General features: G+C 36.1%; 1 protein-coding gene across 4 annotated transcripts in view; it reads right to left on the reverse strand.

Moving 5' to 3' along the window:
* The window catches only part of sbb (scribbler), a 264527-nt gene that overhangs the window by 182667 nt on the left and 68283 nt on the right, over positions 1-13577 (reverse strand). For all 4 annotated transcript variants that reach the window (XM_088195524.1, XM_088195522.1, XM_088195523.1 and 1 more), the window contains exon 2: positions 11215-12042. In XM_088195524.1, the coding sequence (XP_088051650.1) occupies positions 11215-11979 (765 nt within the window). In that variant the 5' untranslated portion in view covers positions 11980-12042. The remainder of the gene's footprint in view (positions 1-11214; positions 12043-13577) is intronic.

Genomic DNA, 13577 nt, shown 5'->3' on the forward strand with positions numbered 1-13577 from the left:
CTATTACATGGTCAAAAAGTGACTGGAGCGCATTGTGGTTAGGCGGCGTCATTGTGTCTTAGTTTTTTGAAAACTATGAAGGTTAGTTATAACAGATGGTGAGCGCTATAGGCACAAGAAAATCGATTATTTTTTACACGAAATTAAAGACATTGACGTGGAAGACATGTGGTTCCAACACACTATATTTTGCGTGAAAACTTCCAAGGTCACATTATTTCACGTTTTTGTAACGTCAACTGGCCGCCAAAATCATGCGATTTATTTAAAAAAAATTGAGTCTGCTGCAGTGACCCGAGCCCGAGGCCTCTGGATTATCTGTTTATGCCTTACGGAATACGCTATTTCAGCGCTAAGCAACATCCAACAAAGTGGCTCTCTTTGTTTTGAATTACGAAGAAAGGGATGAAACCCATTAGAATTCATTTTTAATGAAAGCTCAGTACGGTGACGCATGTCTGTCAGTCAAGCAAATACATGCAGGACGTATTAACAAGTAAATTAAGTTAAACATCACATTAAAACTGTAAGTCAGGTTCAACGAGTGATGATTAAAATGTAAATAAAGAACATTCTTGTTTATTATAGTAATATATATAAACAATACTATTGTGTATAATATATATTAAAATCGAATATTTCTGATGACTTTTCACTATGAAAAACACTGTTTATTAAAGTATTAACTAATGACCAACGTAAAAAAGATAATCGATCACAAACTAGCGATAAAAACAGATAACGACCTATGCGTTAACGGATATGCTCGCCAATTAAAAATATCTCTTTTTCGTGCCTCCATTTTTGCAGTAATTAAGTTATTAAATGTTTACACACACACATATATACATAACGGGGCAATTAACGGCGTATCGATTGAATTAAATCGCCAACAAATCAAGCGAAACTCAACCCCGTAATAAATAATTCTCTCTCTTTCTAGCAACAAGGCAGACTCGTTCGCAAAATGATTAACGATCCGTTTCCACATTTCTCATTGTGAACAACAAACGCCAAATTGCTAATATCGATTTCGACACGCCGATTCGCGGTAAATCCCACACACACAGGTTGTAAATTAATTAGCGCCGAAATGAAAAGAAAGAAAAAATACACATGCATACACACCACACAAACGAAGCGTGACCGATGAAAAAACACTGGTATAATCTGTACCGATTAAAAAAAAACCTATTAACGGTTATTAAAGTTTTATACCGGTGATCCTAATATGAACGGCAAAATATTTTCAGATACATAGCGAAAATCAGGATAGAGAATCTATGGCAGTATAATATAATTCCCGTTCCCGAGCTTCTTCACTAGTAAGTAAGTAAGTAAATATAAATAGACATAGTAAGTAAATAATAATAGCCGATATTAATAAGTTGTATGCACACTGGCGAGATTTGCAATCGAACAAAGCGTGACTGAGAAGAAGAAAAATAAAAAAAACTGGTACACAATCTAGACTGGATCGATTCTGCAGCCGAGGCTTTGATTTTTTACCGTCGAAAACAATGGTTTGCGGCCGGAGGCTTGTGTGTGCCGACAACAGTCGGATTCCGGACGAAATCGATACCGGACGGGATGGGTGGGCCGTTAAGGGCGGCCACCCTCCGGATCTTCCTGGCGCTGGCGACGGAAGTAGCTTTCTTCTTTCGTCTATGCCAGGTATTAAGGTGCGCGTTAAATAGCCTCGTTTCTGTGGCAGAGATGACTGTGAGATTGTTGCTTTAATATATCGTATTAATAAATCTATCCCAAGTGGTGAATAACGAATGCAATGCTGGCAAAATACCGTCACACTATAATCGTAAATTACTTCCGCAGCTACGCCTCCGCTATATCTGCTGTGAGCATCTCTCGAGTTATAATATCGTTTACCGCCGGTCTCAGACGGTCTCGATTCTCTCGGAAATCGAACTCTAGATACAGTCGTGTGTGAACTTTAGAAGCTGTAGCGTACGTGACGACAATCAAATGCTGTAAAATCGATAGTATCGTGTCGTTTGTCAAGTAACGCTTTTAGTAGCAATTTTACTTTATATACACACTAAACTGAATTATACAATATAACACAAGTCGTATAGAGGTTTCCACGAATAGTTTAAATTGTATTTGTGCAAAAGTATTAAGTCAGTAAAATTAAGTAAAAAAAGACGGTATATATTGAAAAAAAATAAGACAATACAATCAGTTATGTTAATGTGAGTCAATTTAAGTTGTAATACAGACAGATTAACACATTATGGTCCGTTCACGCATTTTCGAGGGTTAAAAATAATGTAATTTTAGCTTATAAAAAAATTTGTGCGAAGATAAAATTTTAAACTTTTATCAAGAGATAGCAATATATACGCGTATACTTATTCGGTAGCTTTAATATAAAAAAGTCTACATATATTCAAATATTTATTGCAAAAACCCCTAATAATATATTAAAAATTAGTCATCGCATAGTTGAGTTTAGCTCAAAGTTCAGCAACAAATGCTTCAGCAGCTTTAGCTCGTAGAGATATCGTAACAAATTATTTTATTCATCAATAAACTTGGAAGCTGGAGTTACCGAGAGTTTAATTAGAAGACCTCAAACCCGTCGAAATGTAAAGCAACATAAAATTGGTGGCAGCAGTGGGATTTATCGAGACCCGCATATATTGTATATAACAACATTTATAAACTTCCTAGCGCGACTGTGGCAAGCAAAAACGTATGAAACGTGTATGTTGGATAGATATTCAATCAAAGAGTTTTCATATGTTTTTGAAGGCTGATAAAGACAATGTTCAACAGTAAAACACCTTGTACCGTAAGAGTAGTCTTCTGCTTCACATGGAGATGGGTTTTATGACAAGATATGTTTTTTTTTTATCGTAAGACATGATATTGATTGATGACTAATAATGTATTTAATGCAGCGCTGTGAAGTCGGAGTCGTAGCATTTTAGGCGAAGTCGGATTCGGAGTCGTTTAAAAATTGAAACTTAAAATAATTAAAAATTCAAAAAAAAAAACATAGCAGTAGAAGTGGAAATTTTTATTTTTTAATAATTTTTAAAATCTTTAACTACTATTTTTTTTATGATTTGAAAATCGTTGTCATTATTTTTATTTCTATACATTTTATACACTGCAATTTTATCAAAATTATTATCGACTCCATTCCGACTTCAAAATGGTATATCATTGTAAATATATGATTGTAATAAAAACAATAAATTTTTTTGACTATTCCGTTGTAATCGGACAGGCGTAAGCCCAATGCGTTACAACAGGGTAAATCTGTACCATGTAGGTAAGCCAATCAGACATAATTAATTCAACAAGTAAGTATAAAAATATGACAGCAATATAATTAATTATAAATTATTATGTGTATTACAATTTACAAACAATATACGTCACTTTGCAGCTTTAATAATAGCGCATTTTTATAAATAAAAATTCGAGTCTGCTGCCATGGCTCGAGCCCGCAGCCTCTGGGTTACCAGTCAAGACCATACGAACTACGCTATTCCGACCTTAAATTTAGTTTTTGCATCAAAATGTTTTTATATAACATATAATAGATAAGCTTGCAAAAAGATGGAACAGTGATGAAATGTATTATATTATATTTCTTACAAAAACATTTTAAATGAGAACATATTACTATTATATAATGTATCTGGCAAGAATCTAATAAATCGCGAGAAGATAATAAAATTGTGTTACAACATAAATTTTGCAATGTTATTTCCAATCAAACATGTTAGACAACCATCTCATTAATAACATCATTATATTATATTAGTCCATAAATATGTACAAGCCAGTCAAAATATAATAAAAATAGCGTTAAAAACCACTTAAAACTTTCGCTAACCTGTCACCGCCTATTAAACACCGACCTACCAGTCATCGCTTTCTATTGTGCTTTGGTGATTTCACAGATAGTAAAATTTAACATTCCATTGTCTAACAAGTGCAATTTAAACATAGGCAATAAAACCTAACGTTTCCTTATTGCACATATGAATTAACACAACTTCATAAGTTAAATTTAGCGAATATGTCAACACAGTCAATGAATGCATCATGACAAAACAACCAACGGCACGGACACATGAGGATATTCCATTCAACTGCGGATAACAGGCGTACATCCATCCAATCTGACGTAATTAATCATAGAACCAGAATATCTGGGAATAAGCCGCTTTGCCTATTTGCCCAAGTGCAACCGACCTCAAAACCCATCCATCCCGAGACCAGCACATCTACGTCGCACACTTTGATGTGCTAACGAATGCTAATGAGTTATGAAACGTATGGCTGTAAATTACAATACGCCCACGTTTAATTACACATTTGTCATCATCGCGTCTGCCGACTTTGTCGCCGTCGTACATTATTACTATACATATGTATGTATGTACCTACAAACACGGCACGGTATTCGAAAACTTAGGAATTTGGGACGTGTTTGGTTTAACGCCTCGGATGGATCGTTTAATTCAATGTGGGTTTGATCATTTTACACGTGCGCCAAACGTGGCGTGCTTTATTAACTAACCCTCGCTCGTGTGCTATATATACTCCCATTGGGACTTGATCTCATTTGAACGCGTTGAGGGGATGTAGCAAAACGTTGGATTAAATCATCAGCGATTAATATAATATCAACTGTTGAATCCAATATTATAATTTTAAATATTGATTTATAAATAAATTTCTACTTTACCTTTTTAATGACAGGAGCCACTTACGGGGCTCAGTCGCATCGCGACTATATATTACAATACTATATAATCTATGAAGAAACGTTTAAAATTTGAATGGCTAATATTAATGTGCTTCTCTTCAATTACAATTTATTTTGACACAAACGGTTAAATGGTTATTATTATTTAAAAAAATACGCTTTTTAAAAACTCAAAATGCTACCCATTATTGATCAAATTACAGAAACAAACAGCAATGAATATACACCATTATTAAAACGAGTGGACGTCGTGCTATTGCCATGGGAAATGGCTGCGACTGGCAATCACACGACCAGTTAAGCATCGCGAGATTTACTTATTACCCGTTTAACGGGGCCGACTTATCCTCTCTAATCACATTACACGCCGACGACCTGAGGCGCGAGAGATCAAAATTGAGACGGCGCGATCCAATTAACAGCGGCGCACTCTGACGATGACGCGGGAACTAACGACGAAACGTCGCGTCGCGCCGAAATATCGCAACTCCCGCACATACTTGGGTTGATTTTTTTTTCGCAGTGCGAGGGAGCTGTTGAAAAGTTTGTTATTAAATCTAATCACACAACTTGGCTCTATGGAAAGTTGCCCGCTTACAAAAAGGTCGAAACTGCAAGTGTTTCTGACTCGTTAATAACGCAAAGCTCTGCTTATCTCTCCCTCACACTTCAAACTCGTTTAAATATACATGCATGCATCTTGTACGAGTAGCTAGTACAGTTTAGTCAAGAGCGAATGGTCCGTTTCAAACGTTTAAAAGTCCGTGAACTTCAGAGGCTGAACTTTGAACGACTTTCTGGAATTAAATCGAACTCCTTTGTCGTTTCGGTAATTGGCGATCGAGTGAAATTTACTTTGTTCACGTCGATCTAAATCTGGGATAAGAAGAAGACGATACACACACGGAGACATATTTGAGAAGCCGATAAAAAACATATGCATATTTATGTTATAAAAAATATTGGATATCATATATTTTTATAATCAAAATACAATGCAATGTACAAATAAAAAGTCATTGTATTTTCAAGATATTATGTTTCAATCTCACACTCTGATCTCGAGTTCAAAAACACTGAAAAACCACAACGCAGATAGAGATACTAAAAAAAGTAAAACCGATTCCACAATATTTACCCCCGTAATGAAATGAATACACGGCCATTCTGGCACACAAAGACATCATCCCAATGCGCGAGTTCAGGCAACCCGACCGAGGGGTTGAAATGGGGCTGTGGGGGGTTCAACACCACACGCCCAGACTAAAACCCTCCCGAGCGGGTAAAAATGAGAATAAAACGTGTGGAAAATATACGTATATATAGGTACGTGAATGCACAAGGGTTGCGCGCTAGCACAGTCTATCTCTCTTCTTTTTACTGATTACCCAGAACCGGGCGGGTAGGTAATACGCGGCAAAAGCACGGGAAAACAAACCGTCGATATCAATGAAATTGGATTCGCACTGTGTCGTAAATTACGTGTGATACACAACGTCGCGCGTGCGAAAAAGGGCGGATTTTTTGAAGAGGATAAACGAATATCACGAATGCGTGAAAAATTGTGATGTCAGCGCAGATGCGGGGATTACGTTTCGAAAAATATATAAAAAAATGTACATCTGTGGACATCCCTCTCATTGTGGAGATACTGTGAGCTTTATATTGCCAGGAAATATATACATTCACATGTATAAAATATAAAAGGAAAAGTGAGTAAGTAACAAATTGAAGTAGCAACAGTATGTTTTTGAATCAGCGTTGTATATGTTACACCGAATCCGTGAAATTGCTTATTACGTAAAATAGGCAAAAAATTGCCTAATTCGTGAAAAGTGCAATCATGTTGCTTCATTTATGAATTAGGTAAATTATTTACCGAATGCATGAATTGTTTTGAATATTTCGTGTAGTTATATTTTCAGTTAAAATGTATCAAAAATTGATTTACAAGTTCACTGCTCAGTATCAATAAAACTGTATTTATTCACATATGTATGATTCTCTATGCACTATAGAATTCTCAAGTTTTTAAAAAAATAAAAAAAAATGGTTAAGTATTCGAATATTCAAATATATTCGTAATTTTTTTCTCGCTTTTTACCAATATTTTTTTATTTAACCAATTAATTACAAAAGTTAATATTTATTAGAACAAATTTGATTTACATTAAGATCGGATCTGTATCGGCGTTTTTTTGTGCGGATTTGCATATAAATTAAGTAAATTAACCACGATCGAATTATTAAATTGACTAAAATAAAATCTTTGCGTCTGGAAACAACAAACACAAAAACGTAACACGAACTTCACAAAAATTTGCGACGCACACCTGTTTTTGAGATAATGGTGGTTCTTTCTAACATTTTGTTTTATTCAACGAACGAATTCTGTTTATTTCGGTCATAGTAGACACCACCGATTCTATTCACAACTGTTTCTGAAAGGTATAAAAGCATTTTTTTTATTAAAAGAAGCGCCTCATTGTCTCGCATTTCTTTCGAAACAAAATAAAATCACATAAAGGACCGTGAATTTTGAAGCTGCATTAGTCACTTGGGTATATTGAGAGAGAAAACGACTACTTGTGTTGCTCAAGTATACAAATTGATTTATTCTAAGATTTTTTCAAATTTCATTTGAGATAGTATAAACGAATATATTACGAATATTCGATAAATTATTCAAATATTAATATAGTTCAATAATTAGAATAATCGAATATTCGATTGAGAACCCTAACTCGCTGTAACATACATACAAATAAAATATTGTGTATAAAGCGTGTTTATTTTTGCAGGTGCTTTTTGTAATTTTATTTCCTACACAACTTTCATATTGTCCATTAAAATATACATATTTATTACATACAATATTTCACGCAAGCACGTAAATAAATGTGAATAAAACTGATTATACGATTTTTTTATGAAGAATGGGACTTTCAAACGTATAAATATTGTCCATAAAAGCTTTTGTGTACATAATTCAACAGCTTCGAGACATTATCGAGCAATTGGTCGAACAAAAAACTTGATAAATTGCTTCCACGCGAATTGGCAGACAACAGCGAAAAGTGCTCCTGAGTCACAATAAAATAACATTCTTTAAACAGCCGACTAGACATTTATTTACTACTAATTACACCGTACAACAGTTTCGTCACAGAGATAAAATAGCTCGATTTATATCATTACTATATTTTATATCGTCCATTATAAATTTTAAATACATTTTGCTTAAATACTCAAATATCATTTTTAATTAAATTTCTACAATTGAATTCTGGCTAATTAAAATGTATTGTTTAAGCTTTATGTAAGTGCAAAATGTAATATATAACAATAAAACATCAAAACAATATCAAAGTAAAGCAAAAGATTTTTATTGAAAATTTAAAAATATACATAAAAAACAGACCTTGAAATTAGCGTACAATTTTACACGTGATTATATTTGTAATAAGTACAGTGCTTTCATAAAAACAGGTCGTGAACTAAACGAATGTTTAAAAGCTATATGAACGATAATCGCTTATTTAAACGAATTAGCGAGGACGTTTTTCGCTGGAGATTTCGATTATTCCTTGCGAAATTACAATGAAGAGTCGGTCTCGGTCTTTATCCGCGAATCAAAGGCGAGCCTTTAATTTTTGGCTATTATATATGTGTATATATAGTGTAGAAGGCTTTGTTCCCGGCGCGATATTTCATAAATACGCGAACGCACAGTTTCGGCTGACAAATTTAACGACGAAAGCCCGAGGGGATAAAAGGGAATAAAGAGCTCGACGCCGAGATTAAAAAGGAACTCGGCTCAAAAGAAAACGGGTACCGTCGCGAGGGGGTAGGTATGGGGAGGGGCAAGGGCCCCGAAATGAATTATTTCAGAGGGCAAGGGAAAAAAGGGGGCGGACGCGAGAACGACTACACAATGAAGTGAAATGAGAAATTTCATCTCAATTTAATAACGCTGCAGCGGCGTCCTAACAACGGCGCCGTTTGCGAGCTACTACGTACGACGCTCGATAATTGTGCTACGAGAGCGCTACGGTGCTACGACAATCTACATTATGGAGACGTTTCGCCATATCGAATCTTTATTCCGAGACGCCTCTCACGAATTGATGGAAATAACAAGCGACGGATATCTTTCTCTCCGTTACGTGCTGTAGCGAGACGTCTGCTATCGATTGTGTTGACGCTCTATTGACATTTAAATATTTTGGCAGGTTGTTTGTGTTTCCATGTCGTATGGCATTTGCAAAGGAACACGTTTCCCCGAGTACCGCGAGAAATGTGCACAGTATGTTATGCTACGTAAGATTCGTGGGAAAATTCTTAGAATTACGGGGGAAAGATGTGATATATCATCGATGAGTAAATATTGGAAGAATATATATCAGGTTGTTCCATAAGTCCGTTTTTTAATGTACGGTCTAAATGAGTTAACAATATAATGAGCAATACTTTTACTCAATTATATATTCTTCATATTTTTCTACAATTATTCTCTAATTCCTGTTTATCAACTTTTTATATCTAATTCGAAAAATAAGGTATTTTTGGAAGCAATAAATTCTTTAAGTGTCATTTTTCATATTCGTTTTTGTAAAATATTTTTTTCCACCTAAAAATTGTTGTAAGGATCTAAATACTATTGTCGCATTATGACCGAGTTAAAACTCATAAAGCATAATATAGCTTAACTGAGATTATTTTATCTCCACTACCACTGTTGATTTATATTGGTTAAAAATATCGAAACAAAAAATATCGACGTAAAATTAACGTTAATTTATAAAAAAAAATACACATGTTTGCTAATGTATAAAGACTTATGGTGTAGTTTTACATTTTTTGGTTCTTTTAAAATGTATGTTAAAATATAGTAAAAGCAACAAACTGGAATAATTTAAAGCATTCAAAGTATTTATTAAATAATCGAAACTAAAATGTTTTAGCAAGATACTGGGAAAAATTATTTAGCATGCCAAAATCATGCCTTTATTCGCATTCCAAGAACGGAGGATTCAATTTTGACTTTAATCTCAAAATGTGATTCGATTTGTCGACACGCCTAACATAAAAAAGTAATAATAAATCAACTACGCGAGAGCTTTTAATAAGAGATTCTCGCCTACGTTCCGCCAATTGATAATAAAGACAAGCTTTGTAGAAACGTGTTTTCGGAAAGTAAATAACAAACGAGATATTTTTGCAAACATCTGTTATCTGAAGGTCGAATAAATCCCGAGAGTCATAAAACAATATGGCTATCTGGAAACCATTCATTAACTCACCTTTTAATAAAATGTATATATTATTGAATTAAAAAATAAAATAAAAACATGCAAACGTTAACAGAATTATCAGAAAAATTGATATAAGAATTAATAATGTTTTAGGAAAATTCTACTTTATGAACCTGTTTATGAATGCCTAAATCCAAAGTAGTGTAAAATCTGAACGCATATTTTAATAAATATTTATATATAAAAAGATTGATAATTATTTTTAAGATCATATATTACAAATTTCAAGTTTTTTGCGTATTTCAATAAAAAAAGAAAATATGTTTTTATATATTCCGAAATACCAGCAAAGGGTGTTTCGGAATATACGTTATCCATGAGAATAATAAGAATATTATATCACTTTAAGATATTCGCAGCCGAATTACATTATTTGATGATAAGAAATATAAAAAGTACAACTACGCCCAAAATAATTAGGTAAACCGAAGCCGTGATAACCCTGCACCAAGGACAATGGGGCCGGACCGCCCCGGACGGCAATGGTTTGGGGGCGGCATTTTCGCGATGGAAGAACTATTTGTTAACGCTTAACATATATATCCATGACTAGGTAAGAGCTAAGTTGAATATGTGAAAAAATAAACATCACTTTAACAAATGCTAATTTTATGACCCGTCCGGTAATAAAATGCCGCCTCTATAGATGAAAATATTTTTGACTGGTCCTAAAAATGTGGTCAGTTTTTTAAAATCTTAAAATTTTTAAAAAATGAAATACCTGATTAACCATTAACATATTTTATCAAACTTTAAAACTGTTTTGCACATTTTTTATATGCATATAATATGTGAAGGGTGTGTAGCGCGTCTGGGGGGTGGATCAAAAGGGGCCGCCTGCTCCGGAAAGTTTTGGCATATTGAAGAAATGCATTAATTACAGATTTTTAGGAAGGTCAGATTTTATATTAGATAATTGTATGGGGGGGGGGGACAAAGTTAAGGATCGCCCGGGCTAGTTGTATACTTAGGATGATTTGATGAATAAAATGTTTATATAAGTGTCTATTAAATTTTTCGTGCGTTTAGCTCACTATGGTCACTCAATATCATGAAGGATTTTAACTTGTGCAGGGTTATCTCTGCTCCTGCCTACTAAAACACTGGACGCTAAAAGAAACAAGGTTGGTAAAATATCAAGGGTGCACTCACCTTAGGTTCGCTCTTGATCCTCTTGGCTGGTGGTGGAGACGGTCTAGGTCTGTCTTGCGAGTCGACCTGCGCCGACGGCGGAGGAGCCGAAGGCGCCGGAGGTGGTTCCGTCGGCGCTTGGGCGGCCGTGCCGTTGGCGTTGGCGACAGCGGCGACGACGTTGGCCGTCGCCATCGGCTGCTCCTGCAGCGCCTGAGCGGCCGCGGAGCTGCCGCCGGCGTTGACGGCGACGGCGGAGGCCTGAGCCACGCCGTTCACCTCGGGCGGATGCTTGTCCCTGGCTTTGTCGCGACGATGCGCCCCGGAAGCCCTTCGAGCCGGCGTCGTCGCCGCTCCCGCTCCCGCTGTCACCGTCGCGTTGACCGGAACGGCGCCCTCGTCCACGCCGCTCTGGCCACCTGCGCCGCCGTTCAGCTCGGCGGACTTGACGATCTCGTGCTTGGCCTCGGACGCCTTGCCGCCGGGCTTGGTCCGCTTTATCTTCATCTTGAGTCCTTTGTCGAGCGTCGCCGAGTGGTCGGCGCCCATCTTGGCGGCCGCCTTGCCGGGGCCGGCCGCACTCGCCATGCCGCCGCCCGGCGTGCCCTCCCTGGTCTTCTCTATATCCGCATCCAAGTCAATGATCAGGTCTCCGATGCCTATGTCCCACTCGTTGTCATCGTATTCGAAGTTGTTGGCCTGATCGGTGCGGCCCGCGGCGCGCGCGTCTGCCACCTTCGCTCGGTGGCCGCCGTCCAGCGGGGGGTCTCTCATTGGGGCAGCCATACGCAGCGCGCTGAGGGGAGCCCCGCCCGGCCCAGTGCGGCGCCCGCATGCACCATCTTAGCCCTGTAAACAAAAAACATACATCAATTAGTACAATAATTTAAAAACAAAACACATTAGTTACTTTTATGGGGAGCGCAGTTTCGTGTAGGATGTTTAGTAGCCTGTTTTGTGGTAACCACCTTACAGATCCACCGACTAGACAACCCTGCAAATCTATAGCGTACATCGGCAAACAATGCAATCCGAATAGCGTCTAGTCAAATTGACGCAATCAGAGTGAGAAACAAAATTTTACACTATTAAGTTATAAACGTCGGCAGGTCGTACCAGTAAATAAAGACAAAATTGTTTTAATTTCCATAACAATAAAACTATTAAATTGATTAGAAATACGAGCACATTTCCGGGACGAATTATACTCGTAAATCAAAAATATTACATTATTTTCAGTTTAATCTTACAGTGATTATCACAAGGCTACGTGTTACTTTCATTAACAAAGTCTCAGATACGTTATTGAATTAATATACATTCTCCAATTGTACATTTATTCTTTCACTTCCTCAATACCGTAATTCTATTTCACGGATTATTAAATATAATTGCACAGTTTACAATGTGAATCAAAACGATACAATATTATTTAGAACAACGGCATTTAGTTGAACAAATCAGTAGTAAACTCAGGTCTGGCGAATCGATCCAAGTACTTTACAATGATGTGGTTATTTGGAAGTGGGTTCATGTTATCCGCCCTTGGGCTGGTGGTAAACTACGTCTGGCGGCGACCGTAAAAGCCACGGTGGCAAACCGCTATCGTCGCACATCTAATCAATAGACGGAGTAATCGGTCCAAGAGTGGCAACGTTCGGCCGGCCAGAACCTCGTTACCAAACCAGGAAATGGAATCGGACTCGATTGCGACCTGGTCGGAAACAATGGTTCGTTTAACGGCCTCCCGACTTTTACTGCTCGATTGTAAATAGTACCGAGTGTGTTTTGAAATATAAGGCATACTTTTTAGAACCGAGACTTGAAAGTTTTAAAATTGATTCAAGAGTTTTACATATAAATTTAAGCTATCAATATTCTTAACATCTGATTTATAATTCAACGAAGACAGTATTGTTTTGCATGTTTCATGAAAGACATGCAAATAATGTACTAATTTAAATTTTTTCATACGTTGACAGTTGCGCACACATAACACTGAATTATCACTGAATGATTAATTACAAGGCCTTTTTGTTACGATGAAATATCTACATAAATAATTCACACTTGTATTACATAGCATTATATGAACGAGGTAACGATGCATCAATCAACAGTTATTTATATTTCTTGTTAATATTAAAATAGTAAATTTTTTAATGATGTTAGGAGAAGTATCGGTTTTTGAAATAAAACTTATAAGTTTATACTTTTCCCCCTATAATATATTGCATATGCAATTAGGTTGTAATGTGTAAAATGTGTTTTATTTTTATTTAAAAAATATTTACAAATAAATTTATTAGTATTTTAAACTTAAGTAATCGAAAGGTTAGAATACTTTATCATATAAATTTCTTAAGAAAATACCCTTTAAATAA

The sequence above is a fragment of the Plectrocnemia conspersa genome, unplaced genomic scaffold, assembly GCF_051122295.1.
Source record: "Plectrocnemia conspersa isolate PC_06_02 unplaced genomic scaffold, ASM5112229v1 ptg000010l, whole genome shotgun sequence".
Lineage (NCBI taxonomy): Eukaryota > Metazoa > Arthropoda > Insecta > Trichoptera > Polycentropodidae > Plectrocnemia > Plectrocnemia conspersa.